At 37.5% G+C, this 21,917-nt stretch overlaps 2 protein-coding genes and 1 pseudogene across 3 annotated transcripts; 1 reads left to right on the forward strand and 2 right to left on the reverse strand.

Moving 5' to 3' along the window:
- Positions 1 to 6,562: 6,562 nt before the first annotated feature.
- On the forward strand, positions 6,563 to 8,090 carry LOC108451506 (berberine bridge enzyme-like 4; annotated as a pseudogene).
- A 196-nt stretch (positions 8,091 to 8,286) lies between these two features.
- LOC108453333 (probable pre-mRNA-splicing factor ATP-dependent RNA helicase DEAH5) lies at positions 8,287 to 13,226 on the reverse strand. Its single transcript, XM_017751370.2, has 2 exons — positions 9,537 to 13,226; positions 8,287 to 8,930 (listed from the first exon to the last, which is right to left on the reverse strand). The coding sequence occupies exons 1-2, from the start codon at positions 12,710 to 12,712 to the stop codon at positions 8,537 to 8,539; spliced, it is 3,570 nt and encodes a 1,189-aa protein (XP_017606859.1). The 5' UTR covers positions 12,713 to 13,226; the 3' UTR covers positions 8,287 to 8,536.
- Positions 13,227 to 13,795: 569 nt separating this feature from the next.
- On the reverse strand, positions 13,796 to 21,790 carry LOC108453440 (uncharacterized). Of its 2 annotated transcripts, none has more exons than XM_017751540.2 (9): positions 21,542 to 21,790; positions 21,362 to 21,450; positions 21,140 to 21,254; positions 19,003 to 20,840; positions 16,727 to 18,255; positions 16,469 to 16,593; positions 15,537 to 16,357; positions 15,134 to 15,246; positions 13,796 to 14,269 (listed from the first exon to the last, which is right to left on the reverse strand). In XM_017751540.2, the coding sequence occupies exons 2-9, from the start codon at positions 21,446 to 21,448 to the stop codon at positions 13,969 to 13,971; spliced, it is 4,929 nt and encodes a 1,642-aa protein (XP_017607029.1). In that variant the 5' UTR covers positions 21,449 to 21,450; positions 21,542 to 21,790; the 3' UTR covers positions 13,796 to 13,968. The 2 variants fall into 2 exon arrangements, with proteins under 2 accessions (XP_017607029.1, XP_017607030.1); XM_017751541.2 differs by having other exon boundaries at positions 21,606 to 21,784.
- Between the last annotated feature and the right edge of the window lie 127 nt (positions 21,791 to 21,917).

Raw genomic sequence — 21,917 nt, forward strand, 5'->3', positions numbered from 1 at the left:
AAGACATGTTGCGTCCAACTACTACGGGTAATTTCGATTTACAATTGAAAAATTAAAAGTGACCAACATGGGTATTTAATATCTATTAATATAATTTCGTTTGTAATATTGAATTTATTTTAAATGGAAAAGTGGTATATAATTTTCGCTATCAACTTATATTGGCAAGGTATGAGACAAGCATACGATGGCGATCTACGATATGGTCATATGACCTCAAACCTAGCTGAATGCATAAATTCTGTTCTAAAAGGAACACATCATTTGACGATCACATCGGTTGTTCAAGAGAGATATTTTCATTTAACGATACTATTTTCAAAGCGAGCAGCGAGTTATAAAGGCCAAATGCAAGGAGGCCATGTATGGTGTGCAAAGGTATTGCAAGAAATTAATAAGGCGAAGGCGTGGGCGAACACCATGCACACAGTCTGTCACGATCGAAGCAACCTATGGTTTCGTGTGACGGAGTTTAACAGACCGCACGAATGTATTATTGGTAGGTAATAACATGTACACTTGAGGAATATGACTTGTGATTGTGGGAGGTTTGATGCACTTTGTTACCCATGCGCTCATGTAATTTGTAATGAACCGAAAGTTACGGTATCGGAAATTGAGTCTTGAGTACTATTTCCGTGAAATTTATTCATGAATATTTATTAGAAATATTTATGAATTATAGTTGAATGGTTATTTAATGTTTGATTAAGTTAAGTAGCTTGAATTTAGAATAATGACTAAATTGCATACGGTATAAAAGTTTAATTATAGATTAAAGATTAGTAAAGGGACTAATCTAGCAATTAGACCCTAAGTGCCATGTGTGTGAATGTATGATATAACATGTGTAATAGTTATATATGTGTAATAGCTATAAGATATTTTATGTTATAGCTATTACACATGTTAATTTTATATTTATTATAGGTTAATAATAATATAATATAGTATAATGAATAAAGAATAATGAGTAAAGAAACATAGAAAGAGTTACAGAGAGCAAACGTGAGAAAGAAAGAAAGAAAGAAAGAAAAAAGGGAAATTTCAGGATTAAGGCCCTAAAGCTTTATTGGTAAGTTGTTTTAGCTCATTTTCTTATGATTTTTATGTTTATGGATGCCTAATTCAAAGTTCTACATGTATGAGGTTAAAATGAAGAAAAATAGAAAATTTTTAGATATTGATTTAGTTGAATAAATTGATGTTTTATGGGTTAAATTGATAGGAATTGAAGTTAGAAGTGAAAATTGAGTGATTTATTAAAAGAATTCTAAGTTAGGTTTAAATAGGGATTAAGTTGAATAGAGCTCAAAATTTATGTTTTATAATGAATTTTATGAGTTAGAAATTGTTAATGAGTTGATTAAAAGAGAATATGAAGCTTAAGTTAAAGAAAAAAGATTAGTAATGGAAAAAGGACGAAATTGAAATTTTTGTAAAAGTTTGATAGAAAGTGAAAATGTGTTTTATGAATTAGTATATTGATGATTTTTAATTGTATGATTGTTAGTAGCAAACGTAGCAATCGGATACGTCATCAAAGAAGGAAAAGAGAAAGTGAACGAAGATATCGATTAAATTCGATAAATAGTGGTTTGTATTTCTATAAACCGAGTTTAATCGTTATTGCTATATTTGATATTTATATTGTATGAAAATGTGAATGAGGTAAGTATTTTTACCATATTGAAATGAATGTGATTTTGAATACCCTATTAACGATGGTCGGGCTAGTCGGATATAGTTGACATGTCATAGGAATTGGAAGTATTGGGATATTCCGACATTGAGTCGATGAGACACTATGTGTCGACTACTGTTAAAGTTCCGGATTTGTTCCGATGAAGTACTTTGTGTACTATAATGTTAAAGTTCCGGATTTGTTCCGATGAAGCACTATTTTTATAAAGTGAATTAGATGATGAATAAAATATGTAATTGAAGCTTAATGAATCTATTTTTATATGGAAGAAACAAAATAGGTAAAAGAGTTGTATTTTATGAGATATTTATGTTTTGGTGAAACAGGGTTAGAACAATTTCTGGATTCCCTGTTCTGACTTTAGAAATTCACCATAAATTGTGTATCCGTCAGTGTCCGAGTTATGTTAATAAGGGTAAATAATGTAAAGGTTATTAAAGTACTGATTGATATTGAATAATAGCAATAATGTGTTTGAATTACCATGTTTTAAAGTTGATTAAGCTATTGTTTATGGAAATACCATCGAGAGTATTCTCAGCGTGACGGTTTGTTTCGTCATGCAGGCTAGGTACTGAAAGTATAAGGACTCAAATATAAGCCGATCCCCAAACTCAAATTGGTGAAGTTTCTATCTTTTAGAAAATGGCATTGTACCTAGGATGTCTTTTGGTCATTTTGAAAGTATCTAAGTTGTTAAGTGATATTTTGGTATGTTTTGTAAATGTTACCAAAACCTTAAGTATGGTATGTTTTGATATGTTAGTGAAGAGTAATAAGAGAAATTGTTGGTAAATGTTGTAGAGAGAAGAAATGATGATGTTATAAACTTAGTTATCAACATTTTATACTAAAACAGATTTGGACAGTAACAGTAGTCCAACTTTGAAAATATACCAAAAATATTATAAAGTGAATTAGATGATGAATAAAATATGTAATTGAAGCTTAATGAATCTATTTTTATATGGAAGAAACAAAATAGGTAAAAGAGTTGTATTTTATGAGATATTTATGTTTTGGTGAAACAGGGTTAGAACAATTTCTGGATTCCCTGTTCTGACTTTAGAAATTCACCATAAATTGTGTATTAAGAATTAGAACTCAAACTTTATATGTATGGATTCATTATTGAGTCTATTTTTAATTGAAACAAATGGCATAGTCATTGGATTTCTGTACAGAAATAAATTTGATTCGTAGTGCACAAGGGTCAGAGTAGCTGAACCCTGAAACAGGGGAGACTTTTTATAATAAACTGTACTAATTGGCCTGACCAAAAATTCTATAAAAAAATTAGTAAGTAGATATATGAGTCTAGTTTCATATAAAATTTACGGAATTGGATTTCGAGTTTCGTAACTCGAGATATGATTTTTTTAGCGACCGTGACGCAGATGGATAGTTTACTACGAAAACTGTTTAAGTGCTAAGATAAGTTTTGTAATGTCTCCTGCTTGACTCCGGCAACGGTCTCGGGTAGGGGGACGTTACATAATTACAGCTTGTCAGAATCTCCGTCTAGATCCCATGAGCTATGTCGACGAAGTGTACAAACTAGAAACCATATATAACGTGTGGAGACACGTATTCCCACCTGTTCTAGATGAACGTAAGTGGCCGCCTGTATCGTTTGCTCCGTTTAAACTGTTACCAGATAGAGAATTACGTCGCTAACCAAATGGTCCACCTTGCTCGACTAGAATACGTACCAATATGGGTATCCAAGAAACAACCAATCAACAGAAGTTGCACGGATGGTGTAGGAACCCAAGCCATACAAGTAGATCATGTCCAAATCGAAATAGTTGATAGTTGTCGAAAAAAACTATGTTGTATTATTTATATTTTATTAAATGAAACTATGTTGTATTACAATTGTCTTATTCAAAAGAACTTTTATTTTATTAAGTGAAACAATATAAAAAAATTTGTACAAATATATTAAAAAAATCAATGTCCGTGGCGGTCGAAATCAGTGCCACATGGGCGTCGTCGACGGGTCTGTGCTGGATTCCTCCTTGGATCAGCTTCTAATGGGGGTTGTGGTTCCTCTGGCAGGGGATCTGGTTATGGGTGTTGGGAGAGTGACCCACCTTGATAGAATAATGACTGTGGCGGTGTTTGCATCACCCATGGCGGAGGTGTTTGAATCCCGTAAGGTGATGAGGATTGGTAGAAAAAAAGAGCTCCCTGATGGTGCATCGTGCGATCCCTCATACGATGACGACCTATAGATCGGTAGTTGACTGGGAGTAATCGAGAACGGAGATAAACCGGGCCATTGATTCCAACATGCCATAGGACTAGGAAAAGGAAACATATAAGGGTTAGGATACATATAAGGGCTAGGATACGCACCTAGCATAATCTGAAAAGGCTATGATGTGGGTGTCGTCGATTGAACTGTTGGGCCTGGTGATTGTTTGGGCGCTGTTGATAGGCCTGTGTCGTCGTCCCTTCTTCTTGGATTTAAAGGGCCTCATCGTTTCCTTTGGGCAAGAATTTTTCGTCGCCTCTCCTCTTCCGACAATAAATATGGCTCGCCATGGATCCTAAACCATGGCATGTATTTCAGTACGCATGCTAACTCTGGAACAATGACCGATTCCCGAGTAGGTATATTACCGATTTTTCCACATTTTGATATAGTGTGACCAGAATCTCGGCCAATCCATATGCAGTTGTTGTAAGTCAACTTTGTGCTAATCATCAAACACCTCGGGTGCCATGGGAATCGATTGTCAGAATCCAACTTGTCACAATACTCTATCTGACTGGTGCATCTCCACAGTAGCATAGTTCACCAATGGGACCTTTACATGCCAAACGTTTGGATTTGAAGGAATTCATCCGGAATTACTGCCCGAATTGTCGAATCCTCGTATGGTGTCCATTGAAACTATATGAACATAATAAAAATACTACTTATATATATAGTACATAATACTAAATACTAAATACTAAATACCAAATACGAAACGACTATTTTATTATGTATATATATTTTATTTAATATTTACTTGTGCTTCCGATCGTTGGTCTAGTAGAAGCCGTATATCTTTGAGAGAGGTAAGTATTCCGACATAACTCGCCGAATGGTTCCACCTAATTAAATAAATTTTTAGCATACAATTATATTCTAAATCTACGATATAATTGTAAAATCTAATATAAAATTTACCTCGTTATGAGTGGAAATATATATGAGTGGTCCACGCGACGTAAAAATGGAAAGCAAAACCGTGCCCATGATTGCAGTAGTAATAGGAAACCTCATATTTTGGCTTTGTTCGGTCGCGTCGCCCTTCACTTTTCCTTGTACAATGTTGCCCCGCACATTTCCTTTTACAATATGTTGCCAACACGGTAGACCCCCAACTCAATTCGCCAGTTGCTCTAAAATCTACGAGTTTCAACAACCATCTTAGATGTACGAGATTTCGTGACAAGTCCGGCATTAGATAACCTCCAATCATCTCAAGAATGTATGCCCGAGCATATCATATTCTTTCGAGTTCAGTCGAATCATTATCCGGCTCCGGGAATGTGTCTCGTAACCCGCTCATCTCGATCTGACCTCCGTTAATATTATCCGATATAGCACCCAAAAGCTCGTAGCATACGGCTCCCCAATCAGTAGATGATGCGGACCCGGTGTTTGCGTACCCATCCACCGGCAATCCCAATTGCAAATGCACGTCTTCTAGAGTGATAATACACTCTCCGCATGGAAGACAAAAAATGTGCGTCTCGAGTCTCCACCTCTCTATCAACGCACTGATTAGTTTCGGGTCCAACTTGCACCATCGGCCTATCGTGGCCACGTGCCAAAATCCCGCTTCCCGCAAGTAATTCTCGATCAATGGCGATGGAGGACCAAACATATTACAGATGTAGCATTGCAACACCCGATCTACAAACTATTATAAAAATTTATAAAACAAAAACTAATTAAAATTGCATAAATTAATTAATGCAAACATCATAAATGAAAAAAAAAATCAAGCAGTATTGAAATTTTAATTATAATTGCATAAATGAATAAAATATCAAATAGTATTGCAAATTTAATTAAATTTGCATAAATTAAAAAAAATATCGAATAGTATTGAAAATTTAAAATTATCACTTACCATTGTCATTTGATCAAGGGAGATGTGCTTATTATCGAGACGGATTAATTCTCCGGCCATTGTTAACATGATCGAATTTTTTTAATTTAAAAAAATTAAATTCAAAAAAAAATTAAACAAAGAATTTTGATAGAATTTTGAGAAAATTTCAATTAAATTTGATAGATTTTTGAAGGGAATATTGAAAGAATGTTGAGAATTATGAGAGAATTGTGTGAAAAATAAATGAAGGGAAATGAATTTTGAGAAAATTATAGTAATTGTGAGAGATTTGTGTGAAAAAATTATTTGGGGGGCCTTTTTATAGTTTTTTTTTTGGGACTGTTGAAAGCCAACTGTCAAATTTTTGACCGTTACACGGGCAAAACGCTTCCCTGAACGAGCATTTTGTTGACGTGGACACTAAAGCACGCTGACATCAGAGAATTTTCGGGAAAAATAGCCTCATCCGGTAAATAACCCAATAAACCGCCCAATTCTGTTATTAATGTTTAAAAACAGGCTTTTTCACTAAAATGCAGAAATTAAAACAGCCAATATTAACAGAACCGGAAATAAGTGGTGAGCTTCTGTTATCATAGCCCAAATCGTGTTAAGGTTTATACGAGGCAGTGGAAGAAAAATATCCTAGTATACTATGAACATAACTTCAACATTTCTAATGCTTAATATTATTGCGTATTTCGTTTGTTTTAGTTTTAGTTTCTTGTGACTCAATTCAACACAGCCTTCAAACCCAGTTTGGGGTGCCATTTATACGCCCTCAAATGCATCATTTCCAACTGTTCTGCAAGCATATGCTAAAAACCTTAGGTTTTCAACACCAAAGCCTCTAGCTATACCATGCAGGAATCGCACGTCCAAGCCACTGTTATTTGTGCCAAAAGCCAGGGCCTGCAGATTAGAATCGGAAGTGGTGGCCATGATTATGAGGGCCTCTCTTTCGTTTCTGAGGTCCCTTTCGTTGTGCTTGACATGTTCAATCTCCGTTCAGTTACTATAGATGTTTGATGTTTCCAACAAGACTGCATGGGTTGAAGCTGGAGCATCCATTGGCGAACTTTATTATAGGATCGCCTAGAAAACCGGTTCCTATTGCTTTCCGGCCGGGGTCTATCCGACTCTTGGAGTTGGGGAACACTTTTCTGGAGGTGGGTACGGAAACTTGATAAAATACGGTCTCGCTGTGGATAACAGATTCGATGCGCGATTGGTTGACGTGAATGGGACGATCCTGAACAGAGAATCCATGGGGGAGGATTTGTTTTGGGCCATTAGAGGTGGAGGTGGAGGTAGTTTTGGAGTAATCCTTTCATGGAAGATCAAACTGGGTACCGGTTCCTACAAATGTTACAGTCTTCAATGTACCAAGAACCTTAAACCGGGCCGCAACAGATACTGTTTATCAATGGCAACAAGTTGCCCAGAAGTTGCGCGAAGATCTATTCATAAGGGTGATGATACAAGTTGTTCATTGAAGTCATGAGGGAGTGGAAAAGACAATTCGAGTTTCATTCATAGGCTTCTTCGTGGGACCAACAAGCAGACTTATTGAAATAGTGAGCGACAACTTCCCCAGATTGGGGTTGCAGGCTTGCAGCCCAAAGATTGCAGAGGATGAGTTGGATGGAATCCACCGTCTTATATCCAGGCTTTCCTAGAGGAACTTCCATAGATGTTTTGCTACGCAGGCCACAGAATGGGTAAACGTTTTCCAAATGCGAATCTGATTATGTGAAACAACCCATTACTAGAGAGGGCTTAGAATCCATATGGAAGATGATGGTTGAATCAGAGAGGATTTTTATGTTGTGGAATCCTTATGGAGGAAAAATGGATGGGATTTGGGAATCTGAAACTCCCTTCCCACATTTTTAAGATATGGTATGATGATGGAACCCAGCATTTGATGAGAAATTTTTACAAGGGAATGACACAATTTGTGTCAAAGTCTTCAAGGGAAGCATATGTCAACTACATGGATCTTGACATTGGTAGCAATCCTAGTATAGTACAGACAGACTTTGCAGCAAAGGGTTTGGTTTATGGGAGGAAAAATTACAAGGCTAGTGCAAGTCAAAACCATGGTTGGTCCTCGTAACTTCTTCAAACATGAACAGAGTATTCCGGTATTGCTTCATGATCTTTCTGCTACGGATAAGAAACGCCATGCAGAATATGATAAAAAAGTTGATGGGGACCGGTTGACAAAGGTTATGCAAAAATACATAACCCATTTCTTATTATGATATGTATGCTGATATATCGGTTAGTATTGAGAGACCAGTAAACTAGAGAAAAATGGAGGTGAAAACTAAAATGGCTTCCATAAATTTACATATGGAAGTGGAACTGAAATACTAAAAAATTATTATAATTCTTTTAAAGAAATGAAATACAGTCAATGTTGTTATTAACCATGTAGAAACTTGCCATGAACAGACGTTTTTATCAAAAATTTCAATTCAAATCAAGCTGCTCGCTTTCTTTTCACTTCAAACATCAAGGTTCCTAGCCTTTGAGCTCATCTAAAATCAGTCAGTGTTATAACCTTTTAAAAAACCAGTCAGTGTACAACTTTTAAGTGAGAAGTAAGAAAATAGAATCAAAAGATTGCATAAATCAACAAAATTTATCTTATACGAAGAAAAAAAAATTACAGAGAAAGTAGAAAAGTGAAGCAAAGTGAAGCAGATCAAGCTCGTCGTTTACTGAGACGCCAAGAATTAGGTTCATGATATCTATCATAAAGAGGCTCAATACGTTCTTGACGCTTGCGCTTGCTCATCTTGCTGGGATCTGCCTGTTTGAAGAATCTAGGCGCAAGTTCAACCAGCCATTTGGGATCTATCACTGTCACCTCTCGCATGTACTCCTTTGTAGTCATTACCAGCTCATGGTAGATCACCCAGTCCGGTTGTCTCTGGAAAAGGGCGCTACTTGGGTGAATATAAACAGGCTGGTTCTCCACCACTGTTCTATATCCTTCCTGTGGGTCCTTCCTTGCAGCATGGAAGAAGAACCCTGCTGTGATAGCTTTCCTGATCTTCATAAAGTTCTTTCCTGCACTCACTACGTCCAGTTTGTACCTGAAAAAGCATCCACTTTCAGGTCAGAACCTCAAAGACCAAGTATAAACTTTTAGCATGTTAGGAGGGCTATTAAGCCTCGTACTAGTAGTGAACACAACAGATTTAAAACTAATGAACTGAGAGAGAAAGAAAGACTGGCTGGTTGATGCTAAATGTAGAACATGTGAAGCTTACTACTAAAAAGACTACCAGAATGATGCAAAAGCAATAAAAGGCATATACAAAGAACAGAGACATTCACAATTAGCTTTGCATTCTCCTAAAGACCCATTGACAATCCTTACTACAGCGCCAAAAAGTAAAAACTAGAAAAGCAGGTTGTTGAGAAATTTGCTAGCTGAATAAGTTCAACCAACATTCAGTATTTATCAACTTGTAAAGCACCCGAGCTAGTGCTCATCACCGTTTTAATAATCATATAGAAAATTAGTGAGGATATATTCTACTAGAGATAATCATAAAGCGTAAGCTCAAATACATACTAAAATTAACAGTGTAGGACACAATTAAAATCTTAAAACCATAAAAGCTCAGACATGAAAAATACGAAAGATCAGATAAAATTTGCAAAAGATTAGTATAAAACTAAAAGCTAGAACTTACTTATCCATGATGCTTAGAAGCTGTTTTCTAACATCCTGTGCCCTCCGTAAAGATCGAGACTGAACAAAATTTTCAAAACACCAAGGCCCAGAAAAGTTCTTAGCTTTCCAAGCCTCATATACAGCAAGTAGAGTCAAATGGTCTCCCTCAGGCTGGAAAAACTTGGCCCTCTTCTGATCAGCTTGAGCTTGCTTTTCCCTTGGCCTGTAGAAGATGTTACCAGTTTGGATCATTGCAATAATTGTCAATATCTCATCACTACACCCGAGGTCCACACTAGCCAGTAACATCTTCGATAGTGGTGGATCAAGAGGAAATTCTGCCATTTTTCTACCCAATTTAGTCAAAAGCCCCTCCTCATCTAAAGCTCCTAAACTGTATAATTGCTCCATGGCAGAAAGGAGAGCTTGTGGTGCAGGTGGATCCATAAAATCAAAAGAAAGGAGATCATTTATGCCCATTGCTTTCATTGTTAGTGTTGTCATGCCAAGGTTAATCCTTTGGATCTCTGGAATCGATGTAGGGGACATCTCATTTCGATATGCACTCTCAGTATACAAGCGGTAGCATTTTCCAGGTCCAGTACGCCCAGCCCGCCCAGCACGTTGTTTGGCCGATGCTTGTGAAATTGGTGTTATGACCAGGGAATCAAGCCCTTGCTTCGGATTGTAGACATTTTGTTTTGCAAAACCAGGATCAACCACATAGAATATTCCATCTATAGTTAAAGAAGCCTCAGCAATATTGGTTGCCACTACCACCTTCCTTTTCCCAGGAGGGGCAGGATCAAAAATCCTAGACTGCATCTCACTAGGAAGGGCACTATAAACCGGTAAAATAATCAATTCAGGAACATTTTTACCAAGTCCTTTCATCCTCTCATAAAGAGACTGGCATGCAAAATCAATTTCCTCCTGACCAGTCAAGAAGAGAAGAATGTCACCTTCAGGTTCAGTCAAGTGTATCTGTAGGACTGTTATAAGAGCGGCATCTAAGTAGTCACTTTCAGGCTGTTTTGTATAGAGTATCTCTACAGGAAATGTTCTACCGGGAATGCTGAAAATACTGCAGTCAAAGAAATACCCTGAAAACTTCTCTGCATCCAGTGTAGCAGACGTAACAATCAGACGAAGATCGGCTCTCCGTCTCAGAAGTTGCTTCAGTAACCCAAAAAGGACATCAGTGTGAATCGTTCGCTCATGAGCTTCATCAAGCATAATGACAGAGTACTGAGAGAGATCCTCGTCAATCAAAATCTCCCTAAGAAGCATACCATCAGTCATGTATTTTATGACAGTCTCCGGTCCAGTGCAATCTTCAAAACGAATAGCATAGCCAACTTCCTCCCCTAGCCGACAACCAAATTCCTCAGCTACCCTCTTCGCCACAGACATTGCAGCCACCCTTCGAGGTTGAGTGCATCCAATCTTACCCTTTGTAGTGTACCCAGCCTCAGCAAGATACTGGGTTACCTGGGTAGTCTTACCTGAACCAGTCTCACCAATGACCACGAGTACCTGATTATCATGCACAGCCTGAACAAGCTCTTTTTTCAATTTATAAATGGGCAAGCTCTGCCTCTGCTCTTGGATGGAAAGTTTAGACCTCTGCCCAAAAGTCAAAGCTTTACCATAAGCATCCTTCTTCCATTCAGGCATATCATATGCTGACAATCCAACACCTCTAAGCTCCTGCGCAAGATGCCTCTCACCTGTCTCTGGCATTGGGTCTTCCCAAGGACGATTAAGATCCTTGGGAATTGAATCAAGCATTGTCCTCTGCTGCTGCTCCCGAACTTCTCGCCGTTCCTTAATAAGTGCAGACTGGAGAGCAGCAGCGCGACTCAAGGACCCTTCTGGATTCTTAAATATTTTTACTGGTGAGAGATCCACAGAGTACCTAGTCTGCCCTTGCAAAAAGGCAGGTTCATCCTCATTCATTTCGATCTCAAGTTCTTCCTCAGCACCTTCCTCTTCATAAAGCATTCCATCTCCATCTTCATCATACATGGGATATTCATCTAGTCTCAGAACACCAGAAGCAATCAATTGTTTGGCTTCCCACCTCTCTGGCGAACTCATTCTCTTCAATGGCCTACGTGAAGGGGCAGTATCCTCATCCTCAACAATCCTAATCCCTGAAAGGCCAGTTCTCATCACGGGCCACTCTTTCCCCCCTGAAGGATTAATCCTAAGAGCATCATCATCTGAAGTTTTCTTCAACGGAAGCAAGTCCTTACCAGTATTCTGATCAACATCCCTCATAGACAAACTCAACTTCTGACCTGAAACTGAAATTACCTTCACATAAACGTCCTGATCCCGTTTCACAACATCTTTTGCATTGGCAATCCTCCTACTAGCCATCTGGGAAACATGAACCAAACCCTCCTTTCCCCTTAACTCATTCAACTGCACAAAACAACCTGAATCCATCACTCTTGAAACTCTCCCCTTGTATACCTTATACAACTCAGGCTCATTATCCTTGTACCTTCCATTACTCCTCTTATCCCCACCTTCATCACCTTCCACATTACCCCGGTCCCTGATCCTGCCCCTATTCCTATAATCCCTATTATCCTCATCACCATCTCTATTATGTCGGGTTCGATCCCTATTTCTTCCCCGACTGCCATAATCCATCCTATCATCATCAGCATCCTCCGTATATCTATCTCTATGCCTACTCCTATCTTTATCTCTATCTCTCTCTCTGACCCTATCGCTATCCCTCCTATATCTGTCTCTGCCTCTGTCCCTATCCCTACCCTCTACTTTTTTTAGGTCTCGTGTCTCCATTTCAATTTCCTTCTCAAGTTCTTTTGCTCTATCTTTATCATCTGCAATCGCTAAAGCTTTAAATTTAGATTTCTTACCGTCACCGGCGATTGCCTTCTTGTATTCCTTCTCAGCCTTGGGTTTTGGAGGCAGAATAGCGTGGATGATAGTAAGAAGTGTACGGACGAAGTAATCAGGTAACTCGGCACCGTTTTCTTTCAGCTTGACATCGAATTCGTCAACGGTCTCGGAGTGGCGGCCCATGTCGGTGATGAATTCGGCCAAAACCTTATCGGAAAACCCTACATGGCTCTCGAGTTCGGAGCTGACCTTGGAGACGAGGGAGAGGTATTCAAGTTTCTTCAGCGCATCGTCTTGGGCAGGAGATGAAGCCATTGGTGTTCGGAGAGAGACAAATAACAGCGGTTTCTAAAGGATTAGGATGGGCTAGATATATAAAAAGGGGCAGAGAGGGGTTTTTAGGGGTTTTGGAGTGAGGATTTAACGAATGAATTGGAGTTATAATAGGATGCTTGACGGCGGCAGGAGTATTTAAAGGCGGTGGCTGGGATTCACTTCGTGGAACAAACGGTGGCCGAAGTGAAAATAGGCTCGTGTTAGATGCAGGAGGGAGCGTCACTCCAGAGGGAAATGCGTCGAAGAAAGACAAATAAGGAAATAATATGGACTTACAAATCTTTCTAGGAAAATAACTATTTCGATTCTTACATTTTGAACGTGTATTTTAATTTAATCGTTTTCTTTTCTGAATTTATTTTATTTTTCATATTTTTATTTAGTGTTATTTGTAATTGTATATGCTAAACATGCTCATGATATACACTACGGTTATAATAATGATCGAGTTTTACTTTCAATATTAAGCCTTAATTATAACATATTATTTACTTTATATCATATAAAATTTCATGTAAATACTAAAATATTTAAATTTTTAATGTTTAACATTTTAAACAAAATTATGTAAGATTAATTTAATATACTTTAAAGAACATAAGTTCTAAAAAGGAACAACTTAAATCATTCATATACAAAAATAAACATATTTAACTTTAGAATAAATTAGTTAGAAATTTTATTCATATTTTAAATTTAATGAAATTAAGATAGTATATATAATTTTAAATTGTCGATATCATAAACCCAATAAAATTTCTACAATACAATAGTAATTCATAATATCTTTTTCGACCTTTAATAAAAATTTATTTTAACTATTTATTTATTTTCTTTTAAACAAAATTAACAATATGACATATCAACATTTAAGTAAATTTTTAAAATTTTAAAATTCAAAATATTATAAAAATTTGTTTAAAAATTAAACATTATTAAAAATTATTAAAATATTCATGTCAAATAATATACCGTATCAACAAATATTAATTTGAATATTTTTTCATTTACTTTTAGGTGAATTGACAAAATAAAAATTTAGCAGCAAAACCCAGACTCAAGTTCCACAATCCCCCAATTCCCATATTTTATTTCAACCATATCAAAATCAAATCTGTAGGATGCACTTGCGCAGCAGAGTCCCACAACTACTTTGATTTCTCAAATACTATAGTTTTACCAAAATTTCTTACATGTATCCTAATTTGAAACTTTCCCCTGCAACCACAACAATCTCAGTCAACGGCCTGGAAAAAAAGCCTAATTGACATTGATCGCTGCTCTTCAGTCAACTGAAGAAACCAGTTTCTTAAAAGATCTGCAGGCACACATTGACCTGACATGCCTGGAAGATTACCATTCTCCAGACTAGCTTTCTTAAAATCAAGGGATACAAGTCCAAGCAAAGCAGAAACGGATGCAAGCTGGATGGGGAGACCTGCTCTAACAGTAGTCTCCTGCCACAAGAAAGCAGATAACTTGGTTCTCAAGTTTTCAACCTCTTTATCTTCATATCCAACAGCATCAACTCCAAGCCTGAAAAAACAGACATCATTAATGGGATGAACTTCCTCAGTTTTACACAGCATCTACAGCTTAATGAGATATCATGGCACATCAAGTTATCAGCCTGGGTACAACAAAAAATTTTCTCCCCATATTAGCATATTCTTGCCTCTCTTTTTTTACAAGAGATTTTTAAGCTTTACAATGGGAGGTAGCACTGTCTCCCATCCCATTAAGCCCACCCCATATGTCCCAGGATTTGAAGCCCGTATCTCCAAGATGATCTATGAAGTTTATACAACTGCAGTAACTTAAAATCACTAGAAAAAAACCTTCTACCATCAGATTCAGAATGCAAACGAACTTAGTACTTCCAATATCAAGTTCCAGTTCAGTCAGGTTGTTTCTCTGATTAATGCATTTTCCAGTTTGATTAAATTTTAAGTCATCTCATAATAAGTTTTCACCAATATTTAGCAATAGACTCAACCCTTTCTTAAATCTGCTATATCCAGCTTCTGATGCCGACGAATGTAGATTCCAAATTAAATCAAAGTTATCATTGAATTAATCCGGGTTCAATAATTAATTGCAGTAAACGTAAGTCTTTTCTTTTAGCTCAAGTTTCAAGCACTCTCCCATGTCAGTTGGTCTTCATCTGCAACCGTCTTTCTCTCAACTTTTAAAGTCTAATTCTATCTAGCTAAAAGCTAAATCCAAGTAATTTGTTTTTCCTGCATTGGGTTCCTACCAACATCATTATAGGAAAAATGGTGCTCCTGCCCACAGTTAGAACACTAATGTTTCCTCAAGGCAGAAATAATAATGACTATAAACCAAAGAAAGGAAAAGTTTAAAATATATGAGAAAAGGAAAAATTAAACGCAAGCATACCTCCCAAGTTGACCGAGAAGAATAACAATAGCAACACTAAGGTTTCCAATGAAAGATGACTCCAACATGCTCCACAGCTGAGAAATGATTTTCCTGCATGTCCAGTCCCAGCCCTGTTTACAAGAAAACATAAAGAGAAGTAGGTAACTCAATACAAAAGAGCATGAAATTTCACTATTATAAAGCACAACCCAAAACCAAATATTAGACGTCTCTTCAGGCTTTTATTTATCAAAGAATTCAAGGCTGAAAGCTCTAAAAGTTTTGCTTCAGCCATTGGAAAGTAATAGCCAAACACTACTTTTGCAGTCCTTGTCTTTCCAAAGCAAAAGGTAAAAAAATACTAGTTGCATCAAAAGCAGCTAAAAGAGTATCACTTGCTAAAAACATATGAAACACATACCATATTGCATGCAAGCAGCTCCATTAACGATAAGACATCACTGATGTCACACAAAGTCCCAGTGCCAACTGATCCTGAGTTTTTACAAGTTGAACTGTACATGTTTAAACAACAGGGAACCTCACAATTAATATCAAGGACACAGGTCAAATTCTGTTCAGCTTTATCCTCAGTGGATCTGGAACTTGAATTTGATGAATTGGATGTTAGATCTTGACACAAAAAGCCTGACCGGGCAAAATTTTGAAGCTTTGCAAAGAGTAATGAAACAACAGTATCCACAGAAAGGGCATCCTTAGAAAATGGGCAGCCAACACATGCAGGGAACTGAGGTTGAACATCATCCACCAACGGAAGAGTTGACGTAGCTACTGATGCACGTTCACTTTCAAGGAACGTGACTACAGATTTTAATACAGTCATTGTCAAACTGTAGTTTCTTAATGTGAAAAGTTTATCACCACCCACATAAGCAAAGACATGAAGAATAATCAGAACCACCGAGGTATCATATCTATGCATCCGGAAGATGTTGTACACAGCCTCACACAAAAAGCTAACAGAGTCAGCAGCTGTACATATTGAACCCAATATAATGCTACCTCCCACCAACAGGTCAGCTGAAGCAGCTTCATATGAAAATATTACATCCAAACCATCAACAGTAACATGTATTCCCGACTCATATTCAACAGAAGTCTCAGAAGATAGATTAGTACATGAAATAACTCTTCCCTCTATAAGAAAACCCTCAATTACACTAAGCAGATCTCCAAAACATAATTCAGACAATACACTTCTAGGCTCAGCATCAGATACCACTGCACCAAAAACAGCAGTTAAATAAAGCGAAAATGGAAATGAAAAATTATAAGAGCTAGTACAGATACAACAAATCCAGTGATAACCTAGAATAAAAGTTTTGAAGGTACCTTCAATTATATGTTTGGCAAACAGAGTTAAGCAGGGAATGAAATCCCTAATAAGAGAGCACTTCCCCGAAGTAGCTTTACAGAAGTTGAGAAGTACCAGTGAGAAAAATGCACACGCCTTCTCCCTGAAATAAGAAACCATTAAATTCTAGAAAGAAATTCTCAGCATAACCAAATAAAATGACAAGAGAAATAAAGTACTCATGGAGTCCTCAAATCAGACAATTTGGCATATCTCGATAACACTAACACACTCACTTGGATGAAAGCCGTTCTTCCTGTTTAAGAGCTTGTAAAATTCTATGCACAACAAACTCTGTCTGAGCAGGTAAAGAGCAACGAGCCATACAAGTTTTAGTTGCACAAACAATCCTAGATACACTGCTATCATCCTTGATGTTAGAGAACACAATACAATATTTCGGGATACTTCCAATTGTTGATCTAGTTTCACTTTCAAATGGAATGCTTGCCAGTCTATCACTTGAACTAGGAATAACTGACATCTCCACTCCTACTCCAGAGTTTCGGGAGTGGCTTAAAAGGGCTCTTTCAGCTGGCATTGTACTGCATAAACCATTCTCATTACTCCTTGGAATGTCAAAAGAACAATAAGAACACTCGTTCTCATGATGTAATAATTTAGGTGAAGTGCCCACCCTATTACACTGCAAATTGTTGGAAACATTCTCCGCATTCTTAACACCACCACTGTCAGAAGATGCAAAATTTTCATTTTCATGAGAGAATCTTTCACAAACCTCATCCTGTAAACGTCTAAACTGGTTTGCCTCAAATGTTTCAATGCCTGGAAATTCCATCTCAGGAAGTGTAGGTGATATGGGCATTTCTACTGCAATCCTATAATATTCCTCCTCAGCAGCATTGTCCAAATCCAGCAATTTCATATAGTTTTTGTTCATTACCTCCTCAAAACCAACCATAATTTTGGGGTCAATTACATCAGGGTTGAACAATTGTTCAGGGCAACTTTGTATCTGCTTCATCTGCAGACCATCACAAGATTGCTCCATAGCTACCGTCTCTTCATGATATGTTTTTCTCTTCTTATGAAACCTATCATGCACAGGATAAGCAAAATCTTGCAGGTCAGGTCTAACATGTTTTGTATCCTCTCTGGGTTTGTCCATTGTTCCTACCATACGATGCAAAACAGATAGCTTCTCCTCAAGCTGTAGATGCAATTGCTTACTCTCAGAGCAAAATTGATCAATAGATTCAACAGCATCAAGTATCATTTTCCTTTTTCTAATATCGCGATGAACTCCTCCGAGAAGACCAACAGGAAGAGAACTTCTCATATTATTTTCATCAACCACAGCAAGATTTTCATTGCCCCTAGTTTTTGCAACTCCTCCAGACATACTTGAAATAGTTGGTTGTAAATTTAAGTTTTCTTCACTCAGTTTTGCTGATGTAGTAACAGAAAAAGCACCCCTTTCCTGTGAGCCCACCAACTGTCTATCAGAAAAAGATGCTGTACTGGAACTTATTGCAGAACCCTGTAACATTTTTCGATTAGAGCCTCCAAGCAGAGACTCCAATTTAGAAGTAATACCTGTTAAGGTTTCAGTACAGTCCCCTCCTTGCATATGGTGCAAATGTGTATCATGTTGAACTGTTTCCAGAAGAGGATTGAATGGAGGTGTATCCATGCACCTAGATTTCAGCAGTTGGTGTTCAGTTTGAAGACATTTTTGACGTAAGTTTAGGCTGCATAAAGTCTTTTTCAACTTTGACAGTTGCATACTGCCAAAATCTCCACCCTGAAAAGCATATCAAACAATCCCACGTACAAACATGATCAGAATCTCAGTCAGAAATAATAACAAATAAAAGAAGACTGAAAGTTGTACATGTTAAGTGAACAACCTTATGCATTGCAGATTGAAACCCTAAAAAAAACATAACTAAAGCCAAGAGAAAATTTTGTTCTTTGTAGGTAAGTATTAAAAGGTAGAATTAGATTCATAAAATATAAGTGACCAAGTGAGATAAAATATACAATGAACACTTAGAAGGACTAAAGCTCTTTCTCTGTTCCCTCCCACAAAAGCCCCTCTTCTCTCTCCCCCCCCCCCCCCAATTACTTCTTCAGCTCTCTTTCCCACCCTTCATTTGAGAATGTTCTATTTTGCCTTCTCTTCAGTTTATCCCAGACTGGGGAAATTAAATTACCAAGCACTTATGGGAGTTACAGAGAATCACAAATCGTATCAGTGATGTGCAAATGCATTCAAACAGCCCAGAAATTAAAGTAGCACTGAAAGCGAACTTATTCTCTACCCACCAGTTCAATAACACTAAAGAGCCATCAGGTAACCATCTGTCTGAGAAAAATCAACCAGTAGCAAAGTATAGTATCAAACGCCAAAACCTGTATGCTACTTTTCAAAAGCGAATTACATCACTATGATAATCAATCAGGAAAACAATGAAATTTCAAGGCAAGAAAATATAGAAACTGCAACAGAAAAAGAAGACAGATATATGCATATGAATGAGAAACTAACCTTTCCCATCTCATCTATACCTTCAGAAGGGGTTGAGAAACATTTATCTAGCGCATCCAAGCGGTTCAAAAATTGAATTAACTCAAGCTTCATGCAACCTAGTTCTTGCTGCAAGAGATTGCTACGGCCTTTTTTCAACCTAGCCACATCTATTGCATGCTTTACTCTTTTCTTTTGAAATTTTAGTTGTTTTTTCAAAAGCTTTACTTCTACTTCAGCACTAATACCTTTGGCAGAAGAAACAACCAACTTGTCGACCATATTTCTAGCAGATGAGAGTTCATGCATTTGCTTCTGCAGTTCATTAATCTTAAGCCTAGCATCTTCTAACTGCTTCAACATATGATCGGCGCAATGTTTTCCTCCCTTAGCCTTCTTAGTGTTCACTTCTACAAGCTTTCTTTTATTTTGCGCTTTCCTCATCTTTGAATCTGCTGGCTTTTTCTCACTAATAGCCTTCTCTTTCTCAGCCTCCTCAAATTGCAAAGATTCAGAAACTGCCCTAAACTTATCGTCTTCTACATTCAACACCCCCATTTCTGCAGTCTTCTGTATTTTTGCAGCTGCAGCACCAATATTTCTATCTGCTTGGTCAAAACGCTCCTCCCCCAAACCTCTTGAGCCACGTAACTTCTTCGCTAGGTCTTCATTCCTTCTTCTAGCCTCTTCCAGCTGTTTGGTCATATTGTCAGCAAGCAACTTTTCTTCTACAGCTTTCTTCTTAGTCGCTTCCGCTTTAGCGATCTCAAAATCGGCCCATTTTCTTGCTTCAACAGCCTTCTTCTTGGTTTCTTCTGCAATCTTTCTTTGCGCCTCTGCTTCAGCCATCTGTAAATCAGCATGTTTTCGTTCTTCAACTGCCTTCTTCTTAATCTCTTCTGCAATCTTCTTCTGCTCCTGTGCTTTAGCCATCTCCAAAGCCACATGTTTTCTTTCTTCAACAGCCTTCTTCTTCGACTCTTCTGCAATCTTCCTCTCCTCCTGTGCTTTAGCCATCTCCAAAGCAGCATGTTTTCTTTCTTCAGAAGCCTTCTTCTTCAATTCTTCTGCAGTCTTCCTCTTCTCCTGTGCTTTAGCAATCTCCAAATCAGCACATTTTCTTTCTTCAACAGCCTTCTTCTTCAATTCTTCTGCAGTCTTCCTTCGCTCCTGTGCTTTAGCAATCTCCAAATCAGCACATTTTCTTTCTTCAACAGCCTTCTTCTTCATCTCTTCTGCAACCTTCCTCTCCTCCTGTGCTTTAGCCATCTCCAGATCAGCACATTTTCTATCTTCAAAAGCTTTCTTAGATTTTTCGACAAACTTCCTCTGCTCCTTTGCTTTAGCCATCTCCAAATCAGCACATTTTCTTTCTTCAACCGCCTTCCTTGTTTCTTCCTGTAGCTGCTTAGTTGCTTCATCAAACTTTGACTTCTCAAAAACCAATTTGCACTTTGCTTCACTAACTTCTTCTCTTAATGCCTCCAATTGTGTTCTATAATCCTCAGCCTTCTTTCGTTCCATATCAGCAAGCCTTCGTTCTTCACCAGCCTTACTCTTCACAATGTCTGCATGTTTTTCAGATTCAGCAGCTTTCTTCTTTTCCAGATCTGCCCTCTTCTTCTCTTTCTCAACAAGCTCCTTGAGCCAGCTTATTTCTTTCTCCCTGTCTGAAAGACTAGCTTCAAGAAGCTTTATTTCTTCAAATTTATGCTCAACATCTGAATCACCTTTTTGCTGTAAGTTGGATATCTCAGACTTCAGACCAGATAACTCATTCTCTAATAAGCCTCTTAAAGCCAGTTCCTTTTTTTTGCCCTCTTTCTCCACCTCAGCTCGTGCCTGCTCATCTTCATATGCTACAAAGGGCAAAGTTACCAATTAGGGGAACAAACCAAATAGGGGAACAAATATTGAAGGACAATTGAAATTGAATTTCTAATCCTTTCATATAAAGATCAACACAAATAAATTCACAATAGATGGAAGAAGACTCGCCTAAATGTATGAAGCACACCCTTTTACTGCAGGCAATAATGTTTCAGCTAAATCCTCAAACTTCTACTATAATTAAGCATTAAATATAAAATCAAACCCTAAACAAACACAAAGAATGAAACAAGGGATGTTACATTACATAGAGTGGCATTATACTTACCTTTCTTGAGTTTCAAATTCTGGGCTTGAATATTATCACATTCTTTTTCGAGTAGGCGCACTGCTTGCTTAAGACATATTCGCCCCTTTTCTATCTTCAAATATTTATTTTTCCACTAGAAAAGAAAATAAATAAGAAAAAAGAAAATCGAGAAAAAGGAAAGAAGAATTATGGAAATAAATACTGTAAAACGTGCTTCTCTAAAATGAAAGCGTAACTTACCACTTGACAGCAAGGAGAGACTTGGACGTCCTCCCATGGCGCGCCCGTAATACTCGTCTCAGGCGTGTTAGGAACGTCCGCCGCCATTACTGCAAAAGCTTAAAGGATTCGAGATTAGGAAATCATCAACAAAAAAAAAAAAACTTTTGTTAAATTTAATACTCAGGGATGGCGCCTTACATGTTCAAATCAACTGCCGCAAAAATAAATAAATAAATAAGGAAACGAAAGAAAAACCCTAAACCTTTGATCCGAGATTTCCTTGCACCGGCGAGAAAAAAGAGTTTAATGACCCGACCAAAGAGGATATGCGCATGGGTCGAACCGACTCTGAATCGTTTTGGTAATTATTTAATTTTTTGTTAATTTCTGATAATAATCCCTGTAGTATTCATTTTATGTGAATTTAGTCCCTGTAGTATTCGAATTACTCCAATTTAGTGCAAATGGTAGTGATTTTGACGTGGCTTTGAGTAAGCTAGAGGTGGAATATGCTGGTGAGGTGGCTGATATAGATAGGTGAGTAGATTTACACATGGAAAATGTCGAGAAAATA

This window comes from Gossypium arboreum, chromosome 5 (genome assembly GCF_025698485.1).
Source record: "Gossypium arboreum isolate Shixiya-1 chromosome 5, ASM2569848v2, whole genome shotgun sequence".
In the NCBI taxonomy this organism is placed as follows: domain Eukaryota; kingdom Viridiplantae; phylum Streptophyta; class Magnoliopsida; order Malvales; family Malvaceae; genus Gossypium; species Gossypium arboreum.

Excerpts from the sequence above, each read along its gene's own strand:
- LOC108453333 (XM_017751370.2), bottom strand. The coding sequence starts at position 12,712 with ATGGCTTCATCTCCTGCCCAAGACGATGCGCTGAAGAAACTTGAATAC. Across the intron at positions 8,931-9,536 it reads CTTCTAAGCATCATGGATAA|GTACAAACTGGACGTAGTGA; the intron begins GTAAGTTCTAGC and ends ATGCTTTTTCAG.
- LOC108453440 (XM_017751540.2), bottom strand. The coding sequence starts at position 21,448 with ATGGCGGCGGACGTTCCTAACACGCCTGAGACGAGTATTACGGGCGCG. Across the intron at positions 18,256-19,002 it reads GTATAGATGAGATGGGAAAG|GGTGGAGATTTTGGCAGTAT; the intron begins GTTAGTTTCTCA and ends TATGCTTTTCAG. Across the intron at positions 15,247-15,536 it reads AGCTGCTTGCATGCAATATG|GGCTGGGACTGGACATGCAG; the intron begins GTATGTGTTTCA and ends TCTTGTAAACAG.